Source organism: Nyctereutes procyonoides, unplaced genomic scaffold (assembly GCF_905146905.1).
Source record: "Nyctereutes procyonoides isolate TBG_1078 unplaced genomic scaffold, NYPRO_anot_genome, whole genome shotgun sequence".
Taxonomy (NCBI): Eukaryota; Metazoa; Chordata; class Mammalia; order Carnivora; family Canidae; genus Nyctereutes; species Nyctereutes procyonoides.
In genome coordinates this window covers 8,213,899-8,236,310 of record NW_026575140.1, presented here as the reverse complement: position 1 = coordinate 8,236,310, position 22,412 = coordinate 8,213,899, and the positions used below count along the sequence as shown (strand labels likewise).

The following is a 22,412-nucleotide window of genomic DNA, read 5'->3' as shown; positions in this document are numbered from 1 at the left end:
TTTGACAATGGTTTAACAAAATTCTTTAATAAAATTTATAAAAATGAATATTTAAGAATTTTTGCAGCTTAAATTGTTTTCCTTTTCCAGACCTAAAGAAAATACAAAATTATCTGTACCCACACACATATACACTCAAAACTACATTAACATTCTCTATACAGGACTAAATTAGAGTTTAAATTGCTGAAAAATCAAGACAATTCCAAGAAGTGATTGCAGGGATGATTTTTTTTCTTTGAAAAACAGCTGACAGACAGTAAAGCAATTTAAGATAAAATGATTTCCCATGGTTGTCAAAAGTTCCTTGAAGTTCACATTTCAATTTAAAAAAGATCCAAATCAAAGCTCTCCCCACCCTCCCTTTGCCAACACCCTTTAGGGTCATATTTTCTTCCTGCTCCTAAGGGGGGGGGGGAGAATTTCCTAATATTGTCAGTTTTCTATGCACACTTAGAATTGGGGCACCTGAGTCCAGATCAGGCTGCATTTTCGGTAGACATTAACAAAAGCAGGCACCTGGGGATTCTTGGCCTCAGGTACAAACTGTGGCCTAAGGATCGCAATAGGACACACTTATAAGGATTCTTCCATTCTTCAGAATTTTCAGGACTAGAGGTAGAGCCACCTCAGTTATCCTCAGCATCAGTTTGCCAAAAGCCAGGCTCAATGACCCATCCTGCCTGCCGCCTCCAAGTCCATTTTTCATGTTGCCCTTGGCTGTGACAAACCGCCTTCAATCTTTGGCTGCAGCACTGCAGGCACTACGCTAAATGTCAGAATAGATCACTCTTCTGTTTGAGTGATAAGTGAACATTAGAAGTTGAGTGGCACCTGAAAATTCACCACCTTTTCTGGTCAATGCTCCTTGTTCAGAACCTAAGTAGCCCAATAATGACTTCCACCTGACAAACACACTTAATGCAGAACAAGTCAGTGGATGGATATGAATTTCAATTTATGTACTTAGGAAATAAAAAAGGAGAACCACTAAAGTCCTTATGAGTCCATAATACCCAGTCACACTACCATCAAACTAAGACCAAGTCTCTTATCCTGAAAGGGCCCAATAATTTCTGCAGCAGAGAACTCCTGTCTGAGGCAATGTAAGTTCAGAAGGAGTTAAGAGTGGTTATTAGAACACAGGACACCAGTGCAGTGATAGGAGAAAAAAGAACACAAATTAAAAATAATGACACACACACGCACACAAACACAATAGGGTAGTTTAGCCCTACCTTCCTTTAAAAAAATGAGACAAGTCAATAAGGCAATCTGCAAATTGCTAGCAGAAATTTCTGGAGGCTTTAGCTATTCTTTTGAAATATAAACATGTGGGGGGTCTTTTGGACAGCATCACCATTTAAAGAATGATGAAAGAAAGAAAAAAAAGCTTCAAAGAATAGGTCAAAATCGTTCTAACAAACACACAGATTAGATCTATAAAGTAGAAATCCTAACTATCCTAACTATATATCACTGTGCATTTTCTCTTCTCCAGAAATTCCTCTCAGATGAAATGGGAGCTGAAAACAGTCACCTCCGCATTTTCTACCACATGGTATAAGGACTCATCTTCATTTGTCTCAAGTCCCCTAGTCGTCCTCGCCACCTCCATACATGTCCGCCAGCTTCTTGAAGCGATTGCCCCATTCATTCAGGTAGTCATAGTCCTGGTCTTGGTCTGACTCTGAGGAGTTCAAGGAGCTCAGACTAGCAGCTTCAGAACCGCTTCCTTCATAGTCAAACACGAGCAGAGAGTCGTAAGGAGGAGCAGTGGGGTCAGTGTCAGCTGCCTTCAGGTTCTAAAGAAGGAAGATAGTAGGATGCTTTAATGAAAGGAATCACACACCTGTCAGGCAAGATGCCTTCTCTAGGTGCCTCAAGCAGCAGCATGTAATGCACAATAACACAACAACCATCCTAGAGAACACAAGGAGGAATCCGCACCAATAAGGTAAATTTGTACAAACTGGCAAGGAGGATAAACAATATGTTGTTTGATGAAAAGAAAACATTATGGGTAAATATGCAGAATGTTTCCCCTAAACTAATGATAAATTATATGTAGGCAGGAGAGAAACAAGCCAGTCGGGATGGACAGAGGCTGAAAACAATGAGGATAGTCATACTGGTTCATACAGCATCGCCACCTGGAAAGGTCTGAAAAGATGAATGCCAAACTGTTACTGGTTAACTCTAGAGAATAGAGTTGGAGGCAGTAAGGAAGGATTGCATTTTTTTATGTACATTTTACAAATTTATTATATATTTATTTATAATAAATTATAACATTTTGTAAGTAATGCAATGACATTAATATTGTAAGTTAAAAAAAAAAAAAGCTACTATCAGATGTGACGATACACAAATGAATGTGAATGGAAGAAAGGACCTGAATTCAGATTTACCTAAGAGGGAGGTTTTTTTGTTTTGTTTTGTTTTTTTAAAAGATCTTATTTATGTATTCATGAGAGACAGAGAGAGAGAGGGAGGCAGAGACGCAGACAGAGGGAGAAGCAGGCTCCACGCAGGGAGCCCGATGTGGGACTTGACCCCGAGACTCCAGGACCACACCCTGGGCTGAAGGCAGGCGCTAAACTGCTGAGCCACTCAGGGATCCCCTAAGAGGAAGGTTTTAACTGGACCTTTCTAATCCCAGCTTTCTAGAAGATCCAGTGGCTAAAATCAATGTGGCCTGGTCACTTCCAACACTGGTGTGCTTTGTGTAGTCCCTGGTGACAACTACCATAGGAAACTGAAGCAAAAAAAAAAAAAAAAAAAAAAAGGAAACTGAAGCAAAACCAGCCTCTACCAGGAAGACTCGCTGAGAGCCACTGGACCATACAGACAAGCCCTGAAAATCATTCAGTAACTGTGCAAGTGATCAGGGAACATTGTTTAAGGAAATAGATCCTGCTGGACTATTATCTTACTTGGTTCTTTGCTCATCTTGACCCCTAATTTGTCCTCATCTTACCCTAAGCTAATTAACTTAATGCCTTATTTCTCATTCTCCCTTGCAGATAAGGACAATCTTGTGACAGTTCTGGCCAGTAACATATGGGATGAATTCCCTACTTGCATTAACACTTTGCTAGAACAAAGATGATTCTTCTTCTTCTTTTTTTTTTTTAGAAAAAAGATTCTTTGGCCTCTGCTCTGCCCTTCCTACTCCTTCTTGACTAGAATACAGACCCAAAGCCTGAAAGTGTAGCAGGCATCTTGTGATTATGTGGCAACAAGCATGGGAACAAGGATTCATGGGGTTAATCTACTCCTATCTGTTTAAGCTTTGAGAGTTTATAGCTGAATGTATTTCTGACATCTACAAATTGATGCCATTTTCCTGGCCCTTAGGTAGACCTGTGATATACACTTACTATCACATCCCAACCAGCAGTGGGATGCAGGGGCAAGAAGACTCATTAGTGAAACCAAATTGGATCTACTTTGAATCTCTTTAGTTTCATTTCTAGTTCTACTAAATTCTTACAAGCAATTCTTGGTTTTGCCATATGGATACTGGAAATTCACTAGGAACAATTTGAAGTGCTTTTAGTTCTGAAATTCTGATGAGACTCAAACAAAAAATAGCATTCAGGGATCAGGCAAGGAGAAAACATGGTACAGCAAAGAATCTAAACACTTTCTCCTCGCTTTCAATACAACTGCTCCTATCTATCTATCTATCTATCTATCTATCTATCTATCTATCTATCATTGAGATGCTCCTGACTTTAGAGATGAGTTGCACCACAGCTTTTGACTTTGCTAACTTACTTCATCAATAAAGTTTCCAATTTCATCAGGATTGGCAGGGCGGGGCCGATACTGGGGCACACTCAGGAGGGTTGGGGCCACATCATTGCGAGTCACTTCGGGCCGAGCATCCAGGCCCCTGTGCAACTGGCTCAAGTCAAAGTCCTTTGGAGAAAAAGATAAAAATAGAGCAAAGAGTTAAAAAAAAAAAAAAAAAGTTCAGGGCTATATTTGGATATATCAGATCATGTCCTGTCAACTACATGATAGTTATAAGCATGTGCCAATATAATCGGAAATGACAGCTTTCAACCTGAGAGTTTTCAAAATATCACTAGAATAAAATACAGCATAAAAAGATTCTGAGGAATAACTCTGGGCGTGGATGTAGACTGTTGTACCTTATTGGATAAATCCCAGCCAATCTACAGATTCTTGTGAGCCTACCTGCCATAGACTGAATGTCTGTGTCCCTCAAAAAATTCACACGTTGAAGCCTAACCCTCAATGTGGTAGTATTTGGAGGTGCAACTTCTGGGAGGTCATTAAGTCAGGATGGTACGCGGAGCCCTTGGGAATAGGATTGGTGCCCTGATAAAAGACACCCTAGAGCTCCCCTTCTGCCTTGTTTAAGTACACGTGACATTATGGCTGCCTGCAAACCAGGAAGCACCCCCCCCTCCCCAAAAACACCAAATCTGCTGGTACCTTGACCTCAGATATCCCAGTCTTCAGAACTGAGAAAAATTTCTGTGGTTTTTAAGCAACCTGTCTGTGGTATCCTGTATAGCAGCCCACATAGACTAAGGCACCAGCTGAGGTCAGCAGTTATCCCCAATGGACACTGCTCTGTACCCTAATATGCTGTAACACCAGGCACTGAAATTCTAATCAGCGACTGTTCTTCCAGACGAGTTCAGCAAACGCACTCATGCATGGCCAGAGCCAAAAGTAGAACTCTGAGATGGGGCCTGAAGTTCCCTTTCTAAACACTTTCAAAAATTCTTCAAAAGGCTTCTGGCTGGTTCAGTCAATAGAGCAACCAACTCTTGATCTTGGGGTCACAAGTTTAAGCCCCACATTGGGCTCAGAGATTACTTAAAAAAACTGAAAACTCCAGGCTAAGGCAAGACCATCTATAAAGGGCTAAAGATTTAACATCCACAAAAAGTAGGGAAAAAACGTTTGCCATACCTAAAAGCTCAAGGGAAACAAAATATTACAACAGAGTAGTTGCTTTATGTTAAAGATAATTTGAAGTTTGTGTCCTGAGGACATCGATGGGGAGGCTAAGCTCTGGAGTCAGACACCTGGTTCTACTGCTTCCTACCTGTGTGACTTTGGCTAAGTTGTTTAACTGCCCTTTGCCTCTGTTCGTTCATCTGGGCGCCAAACAGAACATGCTATTTCAAATGTCTACCTTCTAATCATCGCTTCTTCCAAATAAAGAGATGGCAATTTAGCTTTTTAACACTGTTTAGAAAACATACCTGATCCTCTTCTCCACCTCCTTCTTCATCATAGTAATAAACATTGTCCCGGGTGTCATCTTCTGGGGGAAGTAAGGGCTCTTTGACCACCCTTCTCCTCCGAACAAATAGCAGAAGCAGCAGAATCAGGACTGGTGTGGTGAAGAGAGAATAAGGAGAGCCACAGGTCAAGAAGGCCATAAAATGCAGCTATCACAGAGCACCACTGCCTTGCCCACCAGGCAGAGGGCTGTCAGACAACCCACATGGTGATGCTCACATAACTTGAAGTTAATATATGCAGTGTAACACAGTAGCCAATTACACGGGAATTCAAGTGTAGTCTTTAACTGGACTTAAACCAAACAGTCATTTCCCAGAACCTGACCTAAAATGCTCTAGGGCAGAAGAAATGATAGGGCCAAAGGCCCTGAGGCAGGAGCATAATTGGTATGATTAAAAAGAGGCGAGATGAGCATGGCATAGCAGGGTTAGTGAAGGGGAAAGTGAAAAGGAGTTCAGAGGGGTGGCAGGAATGTGGTAACTACTGGGAGGACTTTGGCTTTGATTCTGAATTGGAACCACTGAAGGTCTGTGAGGAGGGTTGGGTCAGCCTAAATGTGATTGACACATATGTATTATTTTTAATCAGTTCCAAGAAGTGTGACACAGATCATATGATAGCCTGTATATTCCTTATTTTCTCTTAAGACAAAAATCATGTAAGCAACCTCTAAAATCAGGTTAATTTCCAAAGTTTTCATCTGATCTTGGGATATTTTGAGGATACATGTGATTAATAACTAATTGTTAAAAATTTTAAAACTATTTCTTATGAATGAAAAATGTATTAAACTTCAGTGTGTTTTCTTTATAGGCGTTTGTGCCCAAGTATCTCTAAAGGATACACTACTGAAGTAGTATTGCATTGAAACAAGACTTGGAGAAAAGATTTCTTAGAAGTACCCAACCTCCTGGGATGCCTGGGTGGCTCAGTGGTTGGGCATCTGCCTTTGGCTTGAGTTGTGATCCTGGGATCCCGGGATCAAGTCCCGCATGGGGCTCCCTACAGAGCCTGCTTCTCCCTCTGCCTGTGTCTCTCATGAATAAATAAATAAAATCTTAAAAAACAAAACAAAAACAAAATTCCAAGCCTCCTCTTTGCCCTCCACAGTCCAATCAAGCCTTTTTTTTTTAAGATTTTATTTATTTATTCATAGACAGAGACAGAGACAGAGAGAGAGAGAGAGAGAGAGAGAGAGGCAGAGACACAGGCAGAGGGAGAAGCAGGCTCCACGCAGGGAGCCCGATGTGGGACTCGATCCAGGGTCTCCAGGATCACACCCCAGACTGCAGACGGCGCCAGACCACTGCGCCACCGGGGCTGCCCCCAATCAAGCCTTCTCTGTGTCTTCATCAACCATAGGAACCAGTTTGTACATGGGCTCAGGTGAGGATAGTGCTGCAAGGCCTTGCTGTTCCAAGTTGGCCCAAGGACCTGCAACATCTGCACCTCTGGGAGCTGGTTACAAATGTGGAATCTGAGGCCCTCACCCCAGACCTCCCAGATCACCTGATCTGAATTCTCATGCAGGTAAAAGGAAAAAAAAAAAAAAAAGAACCCTAATGTAGGTGATTTGTAGGTATTTGAGCATGAGAAGAACTGCCGTGAGGGACTGAAAGAACAAAACAGAAGGACTGGGCTCCTGCTAAAATTTAATGGAATAAGGCTGCCTTCCAGTCTTGGCCAACTTATCTCTGAACTGTTCAGTAAGGGATAAAGATCCCCTATTTTAGAAGCCAAAGGCTGCAACACTTGCCAAGCATACATACTTAGTAGAGCGAGGATTCCTCCGAGAATACCCAGGATGGCAGGAACCTGCAAGCCTGCTTCGGCATAAGGCGCCGTCCTCTTGCAGCTGTTGACGACACCTTCGCAGTCACACACAAACACATCTAGAGTGGTCACCTGGTCCTTGTTCTGGTTATCTGTGAGCTTGAGATTTATTTTGTAGTCACCCAACTCTAAAGTTTTCTTTGGCTTCAAAATTAGAGATTCACGAGCTGGAGGAAGCAACAAAAATAAATGATGGGACAAGGGGAGAAAAAAAAATCTCATTCTAGAATAAATACTGGGGTAAAGAAAAAGGAACTGTTTGGGCTGCAGATTACTGGGCAGTATGTTGCAAGTCAGATACCAGAAAGGAAAGGGACATTTGGTGGAATGCCTGAAAAGTAGAAGGGGCAAATAAACAAACATCAAACAAAAGCAGTGACATCTGGGAGCTGAGAAGGGGATTTCAGAAGGGGACGGTGTTGGAAGCAAGGAAAGCATGGGGTCAAAGTTTCTGAAGTAAGACTCCAATTCCCACCTGGGTCATTGTACTCGATGGTCCAGTTGACACTTGCGCCGTGTGTTAGTTCTGCTGTGAAGGGAGATGTGTTGGGGGGAAGATCTGGATCAATGATGTTGATGACATGAGGCTGTGGGTTTTTCTGGCAGAAGTCCATATTTCGAGGTTCTGGAATGGGGCCATTGTCATTCACATCAGAGAGGACCAGTAGAAGAGTTCCCGTTCCAGTAGCAACTGGAGAACCTAAGAAAAAAAAAAAAAAAAGGAAATACCATAGCTCAGAAACATTCATTCATGAAGCTCTACTGCCTCCCTCAGACCAAATCCCAATCTTGGCTTGGCTCTTCAGGGCTCCATCACCAGGAGCCCTCCCCATTCCAGGTCATCTTCACTTTAGATTGGGCTGCTCTCTAGCACCACTTTAATGATTATTCAAATTATCCTCATACCAAGGACATCCTCCTCCCTCTTCTACACATACCTTTATGCATCTATTAAACTTTAACCATTCTAAGAATTCCTCATTGCCCCCCTACCAGTTCTCCCTTTTCAGAACTTCTATGGCTTTAAGGTCATTATCAAAGGGTTGAGCTTTTTTTTTTTTTTAAGATTTTATTTATTTATTCATGAGAGACAGAGACACACACACAGAGAGAGAGAGAGAGAGAGAGAGAGAGAGAGAGAGAGAGAGAGAGAGGCAGAGACACAGGCAGAGGGAGAAGCAGGCTCCATGCAGGGAGCCCGATGTGGGACTCAATCCCAGGACTCCAGGATCACGCCCTGGGCCGAAGGCAGGCACTAAACTGCCGAGCCACCCAGGGATCCCCTAAAATCTTTTTTAAAAATTTAAAAATAAATAGATTTATTTATGACAATTCGGCACCATCATACCTTAGTCATTATCAGGTCAGGGGTCAGCAAACTAATGCTTTCAGAACAATTTAGGAACACAGCTGTGCTCATTCCCCTTTTACAGATTGGCTGCTTTTTTTTTTTTTTAATGTTATCTATGAGAGAGAGAGAGAAAGAGAGAGAAAGAGACAGAGAAAGAGAGAGAGAAATAGCAAGGGAGAGTATGAGAGGGAAGGAAAGAGAAAAGCAGGCTCCCCAGCAGCAGGAAGCCCGACACAAGGCTCTATCCCAGGACCCCAAGAATATGACCTAAGCTGAAAGCAATTAACCAATTGAGCCACCCAGGCACCCCTCTATGGCTGCTGCTAGGATGCAAAGGCAATCAAGACCACATGGGTCTACAAAACTAAAATACTCCCTTGGCCCTTCCTTTACAGAAAGTAAAGGCACCAACCTATGTTCAGGTGCCATCTCCTCCACTTATTTCCAGGCCAAGCTGGAGTGTTCCCATGCAGCCAGAGACAGCCACCCAGTGTGGCTGAAGCCAGGGGCTAGCTTTCCCTTCAGGCAAAAGCATTCTGTGACTGAGACCCCATCATAGACTTATTTGCCTTGCTCTCTGCTTTTAACCTGCTTTCAAATTACAGCTGCAGAAGCACGCTTCAGATTCTAACTGACGAGGCCAGACTTATCCAAGGACATTCACAATGTGATGGAGGCTGCATCATTCAACAGCCACCTGTCCAGCTCCATCATGGCCTTACCTGCCCTGCTATGTTTTCAGATCAAGCCTGGAGTTACTACCTCCAGAAGTTGGGGAGTTGGTAAGAGAAAGAGAATCTATCACAATCCTAGGAAGAGAGCAGGTTTGAACAGTTCCCACATGGTTTCTGAATATCTAGCTGAGGGATATACTTGCACATAAAGGCAAGGACAGGGACATTTACTTATAAAACTCATGGAAATAATGAACAAGTGGAAACCACCCCAGTGCTCTTTAAGATGTGAATGATTCATTGATGCTACATCCAAGATAATATTTTCAGATTTATAAGGTATCAAAGTAGATCTGTCTTAAAGACATATTGTAAATAATAAGAATACCAAATAAATTAAAAGTTTAATGGTTTTTGTAATAAAAACAAAACCAGGCTATAAAGGAGATAGTGGCTTCATAATACTATATTTCTATATGCATAAAATGTAATCAAATACATGGAAACAGTCTGGAAGGAGCCACGATTCACTCCTAATGATAAAGATAAAAATGATGATAGTCCTTGTAGAGCATACACTGTGTAGCAGGCACTCTTCTAGGGCACATTTATATAAATGAACTCATTAAAAATCCAGATGGGGGGCGCCCAGGTGGCTCAGTTGGTTAAGCATCTGCCTTGGGCTCAGGTGATGATTCCAGGGTCCTGGGATTGAACCCCACATCAGGCTCCCTGCTCAGTGGGAAGTCTGCTTCTCCCTCCCCCACCACCCCTCCACCCTGCTCGTGCACTCTCTCTCAAATAAGTAAATAAATAAAATTTTAAAAATTTTTATTTATTCATGAGAGACACAGACAGAAACAGGCAGAGGGAGAAGCAGGCTCCATGTAGGGAGCCCAACATGGAACTCGATCCTGGGACTCCAGGATCACGCCCTGGGCCGAAGGCAGGTGCTCAACCGCTAAGCCTCCCAGGCGTCCCAATAGAATCTTTTAAAAAGGGATCCCTGGGTGGCGCAGCGGTTTGGCGCCTGCCTTTGGCCCAGGGCACGATCCTGGAGACCCAGGATCGAGTCCCACATCGGGCTCCCGGTGCATGGAGCCTGCTTCTCCCTCTGCCTATGTCTCTGCGCCTCTCTCTCTCTCTTTCTCTCTCTCTGTGACTTTCATAAATAAATAAAAATTAAAAAAAAATAAAAAAAAAAGAATCTTTTAAAAAAAATTCATATGGGGTATTATCATTTTGTCAGAACAAGGAAGTGAGGGACCTAAGCTTTCATCCTAGATCCAGATCCAGGCAGTCTGGCTCCTGTGGGGAAGGAGTGGGTTCAGGTATAAAGACGGAATGGTGAAAAGAACCTCTGCTCCACCTAATTATTTGTACTTTTGAAAATCATATACTTTTGTTTCAGAATACAAGAAAAAGAATGAATTCTTGCCTCTAAAAGAAGGATGGGGGCAAGGAAGCAAACTAGCCAGGAGAGTGAGGCAGCAAAGGCCAAATGCTAAGGGCACCCTTACCGTTGTCAATGGCTATAATGAGGGCTTCATATGTGCTATTCTTCACGTGCTCAAAATCCTCTCTGTCCAGCTCAGCCCGAGTGAAAATGGCACCAGATTCTGGATTAACCTCCAGCCAACCGGCAGCATCCCTCCAAATCCGATACCTGAAAAGGCACAAGCTCTGGCTTAGAACAGTAAACAGCTTGTAGGTGAAGAAGGCTAAGGTTCCTTTTTGTTGACCTATTCCATCTACAGGAAAGCATGACCATCCATGTCCCCTTCACCTGGATTTACCCACTGTTGAATTCATCATTTGAGAATAAATGGCAGACATTATGTTCTTTTATTCATAAATACTTCAGTGTATTATCCCCTAAGAACAGAGGCATTTTTATATATAACACCATCTGATTTAATTTCAGGAAATGTAACTTTGATATAATACTATTATTTAATATATGGCACATATTTAAATTGTCAATTTCCCCAAAACTGTCCTCTAGAACACCCTGCCCATATTCAGGATCCATCCATGCGTATGATATTTAAACATCATGTTTCCCTAACATGGAATTATTCCTTAGCCTTTCTTTTCTTTCTCAACACTTTTTGGAAAAACAAAAGGCAGGGACAACACAACATGACATGATGTGCCACTTGATTTGATTGTACAGTTTGTTAAGTGCCCAACTTTTGGTTTCAGCTCAGGTCATGAGATCAAGCCTCACATCAGGCTCTGTACTCAGCACACATTTGGCTTGAGTCTCTCAGTCTCTTTCTCTCTCTCTCTCCCCCTTCCTTCCCTCTCTGCTCCTTCCTGCAGCTCTTTCTAAAATAAATAAATCTTGAAAAAAAGAAAGAAAAAGAAAAATGTAGGCCAGTTATCTTAGAGAAAGCCCCTCAATCTGAGTTGGTCTGATTATTCCCTAAGTAGATTATGCGAGGGAAGGGGAAGAAGAACACTGCGTAGGTGTCATGTGTCCTCAGTGTATCAATCACATTAGGAGGCACAAGACATCTGTTCTTGGTGAGGTTAACTCTGATCACTTGGGTAAGGGACAGGCAACCAGATCTCTTTATAGTCAAGGTACCTTTTCACTCTTGGTAATTAATCTATGACCTAAGAGGAGAAAATGTGCCAATATGCTGTTCACCAACTAGCTGTCATTCATTAGATTTAGGATCCGTGGATAATTCTTGCAGTAAGCAACAGATACTATGATCTCTATGTGTTTTCAAAAGTAGACTCTTCCAGACCAGCTTCCCAAAGGAAGAAGCTCTGAACTACTCATTTCACTATTGCAGGCAAAGACATCAACCCATAAAATCCAAGGTTTCATCACTGAACAAAAACCCTACAGTATTGTTTGTGGTTTTCCACTATACTTTTCCTTTTTTCTAAAAGAAACTTTATTTATTTATTTGAGAGAACAGTGAAAAGACAGAATAAGCAGGATGAGGAGCAGGAGAAGCAGACTTCCCCGCCGAACAGGGAGGCCCACATGGGGCCTGATCCCAGGACCCAAGGATCAAAACCTGAACTAAAGGCAGATGCTTAAACGACTGAGCCATCCAGGAGCCCCTTCTACTATACTTTTTGAATTTCATTATAAACACATCTTACGGGATGCCTGGGTGGCTCAGCGGTTTAGCAACTGCCTCAGCCCGGGGCATGGTCCTGGAGATCAGGGATCGAGTCCCACATCGGGCTTCCTGCATGGAGCCTGCTTCTCCCTCTGCCTCCATTTCTGCCTGTATGTGTCTCACAAGTAAATACATAAAATCTGAAGAGAAAAGAAAAACCATGAGGAAAGCAGCAGCTAGGAAGGACTCATCCACTCCCCTCTGCATTTAACAAAGCCTTCTTGGGACTTGGAAAACACACACACACACACACACACACACACACACACACACACACTTTACTAGCCCTTTATTTAGCCCTTTATTTTGGACCACAGGAAGAATCCTTGGATTATGAGCAGTACATTGAATATATGTATAAAATAAGAGTATTTAACTTAGTTCATATTTTATTTTTAAGAAATGTCTATACCCAACATGGGGCTCAAACTCACAACCCCAAGATCAAGAGTCACTGAGCCACCCAGGTTCCCGAACTTCAGAGAATTTTAAAGCAAATCTCAGACATCAAATGGTTTCTCCTGTAAATACCTTAGCATGTATCTTATATAGAAAAGGTTAAAAAAAAAAAAAAAAACCAGAATGCCACTAACACATCCTGCAAAAATAACAAGTTACTTAATGTCATTTTAACGCCACATCCATGTTCAAGTATCTCTAATTGACTCAAAGGTGTTTTTATAGTTGGATTGTTGAGTCCATATTTAAGTGTAGTCTACACATTACAATTGGTTCATTTTCCTCTTAGTACTCTCTTAATCGAAGCAGCCCCCCCACCCTTTTGCCATTCATTCATGTCTTGAAGAAACCGTACCATTTGTCATATAGTTTCCACATTCTGTATTTGGCTGACTGCTTCATGTGGCATTTAAGTTTCTTCTTTCTCTGCATTTCTTCGAAATCAGATCCTAACACTTGACTACATTCTGTCCCAACTTTTGTTTCCTCCAAAAAAAAAAATTTCCTTAGTGTACTCCGTGCATGTTACTGAATCACATCAAGTGGCACATCATGTCACGTTGTGTTGTCCCTGCCTTTTGTTTTTTTAGTAAATGTTAAAAACCAGGGGTACCCAGGTGATTCAGTTGCTTAAGCATCTGCCTTTAGCTGAGGTCATGATATCAGGGTCATGGGATTGGGGCTCACATCAGGGCTCCTTGCTCAGCAGGGAGCCTGCTTCTTCCTCTCCCTCACTCCCCCACATCTCCCACCCCAACTCCCATTCCTGCTCATGTTCTCTCCCTCTCTCAAATAAATTAAAAAATTAAAAAAATATATGTTGAAAACAATCAGAAGGCTTGGAGGTTATCAGCCTCCATTTAAAAATTCCCCATCATCCCTGACCTAATCATTCAATTCTAGCAGGCTTAAGCTCACTACCTGTACCCTTTATATAGTTCTCCTGTACAGGGCACATATGTGGTCTAAAGGTATTCAAGAGCTCTTTTGCTCAGGACAGAAGCAGCATAAAAAATTCCCAGAATAATCTTAAAAGCTGAAGTCCCACTTAAACTTTTTTTTTTAAGATTTATTTATTCATGAAAGACACAGAAAGAGAGGCAGAGACGCAGGCAGAGGGAGGAGAAGCAGGCTCCATGCAAGGAGGGACTCGATCCCAGACGCAGGCAGAGGGAGGAGAAGCCGTCTCCATGCAATGTGGGACTCGATCCCAGATCCCAGGATCATGCCCTGCAGCTGAAGGCAGATGCTCAACTGCTGAGCCACCTAGGTGCCCCACTTAAACTCTTTTTGTTTGAAATTGGAAGTTTCACAAGTCAAAAGTACTGATGCTAAAACACAAACACATCCCAAAACAAGAATATACTCAATTAGTAAGCAAGATGCTACTCCAGATTTGTAGAATGTTTTTTTATAAATAGTTCAGTATTACAGTTTCCTCTAAAGTAGATGTGAACAGGCAGGAACTTCTCTGAGAAGAAGAAGTGGGCACATTGGACAAGCTCTGTTCGCCCGGGAAATCACGTTACAAATCACAAGACACAGGTGTCATGTTTGAATTTGTGCTTGCTCAAATAGTTTTTTCCTACTCAAATCCAGCCCTCAAAAGATTAAGGACCTTCTCTGTCTTACATGGTCATGGGGTGTTGCTCTTGGTTTGCACATGTGTTTGCACATCCATGGGTATGATTTAGATTACAGAGGTGCCTTCCAGTTTAAAAGGAGAAGAAATAGTGAGCTTCTTATAATACAACACCTTGTATGTAATTGAAAACCACACTTCGGCTACACTGCATGAACTTCGAGAAGCAACACAGTAGAATGGCTGGCTGTGGAGGGAATGGAAAAGGTGTGGGGAATGGGAGTTTAAAAAAAAAAAAAAAAAAGGCAAGCCAAACAAGAGAAGAGTCTTGCACAGACCAACGATGATAAAATACTAAGAACTAAGTATTTTATACACATATACACACAACTCCCCAGTTCCTGCTAGTCTGTTGAAAAATCTCCATACTTACGTTATCCTCTGTTCCATATATGTATCTGGATCCTCGGCGGTGTAGGATGTGATTTCCTGACCCACACCAAAGTCTTCAGGGATTGACACTACCTTTGGGCAAGGGACGAAGATGGGGGCTTCATTCACATCCTCCACGTCCACAGTGACAGTGGCTGTGGAGGTGGAGAGGATGACCTCAAACGGGGTCACGTTCACCACGGTCACGTACAAGACATACTGCTGCTTGTCCTCAAAATCCAAGCCCTAAAGAGAACAGAAATGAGTTCAAAGAACCTATTTTATGTTAGCTTAGGAAAAAAAAAAAAAAAGATTAAATCCTTAACTATTGTCGTTGGTTAACAATATCTTGTGGTTCTCAAACCTAGCTGTGCTAGGAAGAATTAACTTAAGAACTATAGAAGAAAAGGGAGGCTTGCACCCTAATCCAGTAAATCATAATTTCTGAAAGGGAGGCCCGGCCATGGATGTTTTTCAAAAGCTAACAAGCAACCACATTCAAGATGAGAACCCTAGCATAAGAATAAAAACAAACTACGTGAAACCTCACACAGCAAAACCCAGTAAGAAATGCTCATACTGGAAGTCATTCATTATCCAAGACCAGTAAGAATGTTCATATCTTATGTGACATGTTGTCTCTGTGATAGCAGATGGACAGAAGACCCTGCTTGTCCAACTCACTAACCTCAGTTAAGTTTAGTGACAACATACGGTTCCAATGAGGCGGCAAAAAGGTCAAACAAAGCCAGGGTGGGCCATTTCCTAGCCCTGTGGGTCTGTTTCCACATCCAAATACACAGGAAAAGGAACTACTAAATAGAGTCGCTGTAAGGAGTACACCGGGAACGTTTGTGATCGAGTGTGTTTGGCGGGGGCTCATTTTCCTAGCTTCTATCTTTCATTTGTAGCATAGAAAATGGTGACATCAAATGTTGGGTGGGAAATAAGGTTGTATAGTGAGTGATGCAGAAATGAATGGTTTTGCTCACTTGCTCAATAGGAAGTCTAAGTTTGGGGGCAAATTCAGTGATCTGCTGTTAGTAACCTCAACAAGGAGGTCACCCAACTTCTTAAATTTTCAGGTTTCAAAGTCATGTGTCCCACTTCTAAAATAATCCGGCAAAATGGCAGAGACCAATAAACCATTTTTCCTCTCATTTGCAAAATGGATATGGGGATAGGCAAATGTTTCAGGGAGAAAGCCTTTTAAAACAGATGGTACTTTCTTTCTCCTCAATTTCAGGGGGCTGTGTAGGAGCTTCTCACATGTGCCTGAAGAGTTGCTGCAAACCCCAAATGGTCCACCAGAACCTGGGAAAGCTGCCCACCCCCAGCCCGCCAATGCCATGCTGATCTACTTCTGAGAAGACACCAGGGGACAAGGCAGTGGGCGGCTAGCTGAGATGTCAATACCTACATCTTGCCAGGCACCGTACAAACCTTAGTTGTTTTCAAAATGCCGTCGTTGGTTACTGGGTCTGTGGTGACAACAAATTGATCATTGTTATTGTTCAGTATGGTGTACACAGCCCTCCAGGCTGGGGTATCGGGGACATCGGCATCCGTCACTTTGAGTACAGCGATTTCGACGTTAGCCTTGTTCTCAGGCACCCGGCCCTGGTACTACAGAGCAAAGGAGAAGATGGGTCACTTAGGACATCTTGACAACTAATAGAGGAGCCATATCCAAGAGGGCTAAAGGAGTCCTTTCTGAGCCCAAGATCCAAAGAGCAGAGTCTTGGAGAAGTGCCCACTCCACCAGTTGGGCCTCTATTTCCTATTGGTGGAACGGCCAAGATCACTCAAATTGCAACAGCCTTCAAGACTACCTGAGTTAGTCTTTCAAGGAGCCGGCTACCTGGGCCCCTCAGCACACTTTGGCCCAGTTGCTTTGATCTTCAACAAATTCCACATTGTGGCTTATCCACTACTCCCCCTCCTCTCCCATCATTCCCAATGGTACCAATAATTTTCATCAAAGTCTGGTCAGTACAGTCCTCTGCTTAAAACCCTTGATGACATCCCCTTGCACCCGATAAATTCTAAAATTCTAACCTCCAACTACAAGGTCCTATAGGACCTGACCTCATATGGTTCACTACACAGACCATTCTTCAGTTCATTTTTTTTTTATTTAAAGATTTTACTTATTTATTCATGAGAGACAAGAGAAAGAGGCCCCGACACAGGCAGAGGGAGAGGGAGAAGCAGGCTCCATGCCGGGAGCCTAATGAGGGATTCAATCTTGGGACTCCAGGATCATGCCCTGAGCCAAAGGCAGACACTTAACCGCTGAGCCACTCAGCATCCCCTATTCTTCAGTTCTTAAAAACTTTATTGATTCAGGGCATTTTTTTTTAAAAGATTTTATTTACTTATTCAAGAGAGCTACAGGGCCGGGGGGGGGGGGGCTGCGCAGAGACATAGGCAGAGGGAGAAGCAGGCTCCATGCAGGGAGCCTGACGTGGGACTTGATCCCAGGTCCCCAGGATCAGGCCCTGGGCCGAAGGCAGCACTAAACCACTGAGCCACCCGGGCTGCCCGATTCAGGGCATTTTGCATATGGTGATCCCTCTGCCTAGAACACTTCCATTGTCCCCTGTTCCACATTTGACAATCTCCTTTCAAGTCTTATTGTAAATGATGGTCTTTGTGAAGCCTTCTTGTACTCACAATGCCTACATTAGGTGGCAGACTGCTAATTGCCTAGTAAACACCCACTCACCCCTTCTTCACCAACTATACTGTTGGGGGCAGCAATGTGCCCAGACAGAATATTTTATTTCCAGTCATCTTCAAAGACAGCAGCTGCTAATAGGAGGTAAATGAAAGTTGCGGGATGGGTCTGCACAGAAGAGGACTTAACAGCAATGCCTTTTGCTCTTCATGCGTGTGTCTCCTTCCTGAATGAAGCACAGAGATAGCTGGAGCTCAGCCATCTAGGGCCACAACGGGACACTGAGGATGGGAGCCATCCACCAACGATGGTGGGGCAGCAAGACAAAGGAGGTTCCATTGACAGTGTAGATACTCTAGCTCTAGACTTTTTGTGACACAAGGAAAAGTTTGCCCTACTTGTTTAAGCACAAGAGTCAAGTCTCTGTTACTAACCACTGAGCTTATTTCTAACTAATGTATTAAGATATAAGGTTCTTTCATGTGGCTTTCAGTACCTTCTTCTCATCTGCATTTAATACAATTGTACATATTAATTTGTACAGGTTGTCAAACCTCTCTAGTTAGGCTGTCAACTCCACTGAGAATAGAACCTTTGTCTGTCTTGTTTGTGATAAGATCTCCAGTGTGTAATACAGTTCCTGTTGTTATAAACTTAGAAAATATTTGTTCAATGAATAAATAAAACCAGGTAGGATTTGTTACCAAGATGCACAACATGAAGACACGAGATCAACAGGTGGTTTTTTTAAAGTCATCTCTATACCCAATGTGGGGCTTGAACTCAGAACCCCATGATCTAGAGTCACACACTCCACTGACTGAGCCAGCCAGGCACAACTAGGTGACATTTGCAACTTCACAAACCTATGTCAACAGAGCCCATGCTGAGGATGACAGAGACAACTGCCATCCCAATCTGTTTGCTTCTTAAAGTTCACTATTCTGGGGAAAATTTTCAAAGGGTTTGCCCATGAGCAGCCATAAAACAACAGAGGACCTTTCTTTGGAAACTGTCCAAGGGGTTATAGAATTACCGTGGTCGGGTTGAAGATGGGGGGGTTATCGTTGATGTCAGTGACTGTGATCACAGCTGTTGCAGTTGTAGTTAAGCCTTCGCCTTGCAGGTCAGCAGCCTGAACCACCAAGGTATACATGGGGACACCCTGCAGAGATCAAACACATTGGTGTCAGGACCAACGGCACCATCAAGCCCAGCCCAGCGCATGGAAACACCTTATTTGATCATTTGCTTCAACATCAGCCGGCCTTCTAGGTATAAATCCTCTAGAGTGATGCTTAGATGCAATGCTCAGACGATAAACATAGTAAGTAGCACTGGGCTCGGCAGAGTTTTGCATTGTTGGTGTGATTTAGCTGATGTTTATTTGCCCTCAACACCCTATAGATGCTCTTGACTTCTGACCTCTCGGTCCAGCCCAGTGGTGAGCACGCTGATGACTCCTGTGTCCTTGTTGATAGTGAACATCATGCTGCTAGGCAGGAGGGGGTCTTGTGTGAGGATGCTGTAAGCGATGGCGGCGTTGTAGGTGTTCACATCATCATCCGCATCTGTGGCTGTCACCTGCATCACAGAGGTGCCTGCAAGTGCAAAAGGAGACAAATCAGTTGAGCTGCACTTTGGATTCCAGTCAGCACTGCTCAGTTCAATTCTGTCCAGAGTGTTCAAGGAGGAGTCCCAGGGACAGTACCATGTCATGGCTTCTCCATTCTCTCATTCCCAAAATTTTTATCAAAGTGGTAGTAGGGGAGAAAGAAAGCATTCTACCCAATGAGTAGTGTTCCAAGGACTCAGCTTTTCCAATAGATATTCTGGATGGGGGCTGGAGTATGTAGAATAAATAACTTTAAATTAAAACACTGTGCCATGTTTCTCATACTGAGTGGATGAGGTGAAAAATAGGAAAAATCCCACCAATATCCACAACTGGCTCCTCAGGCACAGCTTCACCAGACAGAATGGTCATTTGAGATCATGGCCTTGAAGGTAGCAGAGAATACTTACAGCACATGTGTCTGCAAAAAGACTAGCGCCCATGCCATCAACAAAATCCCTTAGGGATCCACAGGAAAAGGACAAAGAGCCCAAGGGAAGAAAGGAGCAAAAAGACTTGAAGAGACAAGCCATCAAGAAGAAACCCAAATGGCCAGCAAACATAGAAAATGCTCATTAGCCATAAATGCAACTGTACAGAGATACAACTGCACACTCAACAAAGCTAAAGTCTAACAATTCCAGGATATATATTGCTGGTGGAAGTATAAAGTGGTTCAACCAGTTTGGAAAACAGTTTGTTACCATGTAGTCACAATGAACGGACACATACCCTACAATTGAGCAACCCACTACTACGGATATTCCCCCAAAGTCTTGTGTGCATGCATCAGGAAATATGTTAAATAATGCTCTGAGAACACTATTTCTAACAGCAAGAAACTCAAACCCAATTTCCATCAACAGGGGAACAAAGTGTTTTATATAAATACAAAAATACTGAATACTACACGGCAATGAAAATGAATGACCTTTTAGATTGCTATGGGCGCCAACATGAAGAATGTTATGTACATAAAGCTGAATGAGAGAAGCACACCACGGAAATACATGTAGAGTGGGATTCCATGTATGTAAAGCTAGAAAACATGCAAAACAAACAAGATATACAGAGGTAGGTAGACACATGATGAAAAAGATCAAGGAAAGCAAAGGAATGATTACCACAAAAGTCAGGGCAGTGGTTACCTTTATAGGGGTAAGAAAAGAATATGGCCAGGAATGGCAAGGATCTGTTTCTAAATTAGGGAAGGTTCTTCTTTTCCAGGGGGAGGAGGCGGGGGAGATTTTCAAACTGCTCCTATTTTATAATATACACTTCTGTAGAAAGGATGTCTCTGTCTCTCTCTCTCTCTCTCTCTCTCTCTCTCTCTCTCTCTCTCACACACACACACACACACACACACACACACACACACACACACACAGGCTTCTAAAGAAGTTCTGTCCCTATGAAGAGCCTGATGCCAAACACAAGCCCCGACACTTTGAGGTCCAAAGAATTTAAGTGTCTTTCTGAGTATTCAGCTACTCGTTATAGACCATACCTGGAAGGGCACCTTCTGTGACAGATCCTTGGAAGACTGCCTGGGTGAACTCGGGCTTGTTGTCATTCTGATCTGTCACCGTGATCACGATCTCCATTGGGTCTTCGACCGCATTCCCATTAGAAGATACGGCATGAGAGTAGAGCTGTAAGAGCCAAGTGAGAGTTACTTGGGCCCCAAAAAGGAGAAAAAAATGGGAGAAGTCGTGTGGCTCGAACTCTAGCAGGCCTGTACTCCCTCCTACTCTCTAAGAGCCAAGGATGGACACCCCCAGAAGAGAACTTCCCCCCACAAGTGCTGCTGCTTCAGTGATGTCATGACACTGATTGAGGTCATGATATGTAAAGATTCATGGACATAGAACACCCCAGCAGGTCAGAGCTCCCATTTCCCACAGGAGAATAGGGAGCCAGGCCTAAGACACAAGAGAGGGAGGGAGCCTAAAACACCCTTGTTCCCCAGCAGGGTAAAATTTGCTCTGGTTGCTCCAATCTAGTGTCTCTCCCAGAGTTTTCTGCATTTAGCCTCAATACATTACCCTCCAGCTCTCTAGGTTCACATTGCTACCAAGGCCCAGGAATGGCTTTTGCTTCCCAATATCATAACTGGCCTCTTCCTCTGGGGCAGTGACTTTTAGCCCCAAGAATAAGTTAAGTTGGTATCCTGGGTCTAAACTCATGTATGGGGATGCCTGGGTGGCTCAGCGGTTGAGCATCTGCCTTTGGCTCAGGTCATGATCCTGGGGTCCTGGGATGGAGTCCCACATCGGGCTCCCTGTGGGGACCCTGCTTCTCCCTCTGCCTAGGTCTCCTCCTCTCTGTCTCTCATGAATAAATAAATAAATCTGTAAAAAAAATTAAAAACACGTATGATCATAAGGTCTCTTCTCTCTTTATTCCTGATGGGGGAAAAAAAAAAATCAACCCTCCTCCCCATTTTTTCCAATTCTTCTGTCATTCCCCCCTTGTCAACAGGTATCAAATTAAGCCTCATGTGTCCAGAACATCTGATCTAGGGATCCAACATGGGTGGACCAAGAAATTTTGGAAGGATACAACCCGATTATTAGCAGACTTCTGAGAGATACTCACAATGTACTTAGCAATTTGTTCTCTATCCAGAGGCTCAGTCACCTTCAGCCATCCTGTTTCTCTTTCAATAATAAACACACCAACAGGAGGTGCGTCAGCTCCTTGGCCAGTGATGCTGTAGAAAACCTTGATTTCTTTGTCCCTGTTAGACTTGATCTGAAGATCAAAGAGAAAGAAACAGAATTATCAAGAAATGATCCTGACATTGGGGCTTTCCCTCTTTTTCTCTTAGGTCCTTCTCTCTCAAACTGCTCCCAGAGAAATAGAGAACCTCCTTCTCTACCTGAACCAGGTTTTTAGGAAATGGGCCTTTCTCGTTTTCTGGGCAGCTGATAGGAGGGATAACCCAGTCTCTCTTCTGTCTTCTGAGTCCATGCTGGGAACTGGGAAATGTGAGCACCTCTGTCTGGGTTTTAGAGGGAGCATCCTAAAAAGAAAGAAGATGAAGAACAAAATCAGATAATTCAGGACAGATACATACAGACACATACAGGCCAAACAGTCCCACCTACCTAGCCAGCATCCCCAACCTTCTTGAGGACAGTCAACAGTTTTAACTTAGTAACAAAACACAACCCAATGAACCTTTCTGCCATATAATAAAGACTGTGTTCTCTTTTGATCCTTCTAATGTCCAGAGTTCAAGTAATCATTATGCATACACAATTACATGTTTGAGGGTTTAGTATTATTTTGCAAGTTATCACAAGCCTAAATATATGATACCTGTCGGTTTTAATGAAACAT

At 43.0% G+C, this 22,412-nt stretch overlaps 1 protein-coding gene across 1 annotated transcript in view; it reads right to left on the bottom strand.

Annotated features, from left to right (window-relative positions):
* CDH1 (cadherin 1) overlaps window positions 1-22,412 on the bottom strand; it is a 75,416-nt gene continuing 53,004 nt past the window's right edge. The window contains exons 4-16 of the mRNA XM_055305017.1: window positions 21,949-22,092; window positions 21,666-21,821; window positions 20,575-20,719; window positions 18,878-19,053; window positions 18,489-18,617; window positions 16,216-16,398; window positions 14,774-15,018; window positions 10,674-10,819; window positions 7,604-7,828; window positions 7,065-7,295; window positions 5,253-5,383; window positions 3,784-3,927; window positions 1-1,805 (exon numbers count right to left, since the gene is read on the bottom strand). Of these exons, the coding sequence (XP_055160992.1) occupies window positions 1,596-1,805; window positions 3,784-3,927; window positions 5,253-5,383; window positions 7,065-7,295; window positions 7,604-7,828; window positions 10,674-10,819; window positions 14,774-15,018; window positions 16,216-16,398; window positions 18,489-18,617; window positions 18,878-19,053; window positions 20,575-20,719; window positions 21,666-21,821; window positions 21,949-22,092 (2,265 nt within the window). The 3' untranslated portion in view covers window positions 1-1,595. The remainder of the gene's footprint in view (window positions 1,806-3,783; window positions 3,928-5,252; window positions 5,384-7,064; window positions 7,296-7,603; window positions 7,829-10,673; window positions 10,820-14,773; window positions 15,019-16,215; window positions 16,399-18,488; window positions 18,618-18,877; window positions 19,054-20,574; window positions 20,720-21,665; window positions 21,822-21,948; window positions 22,093-22,412) is intronic.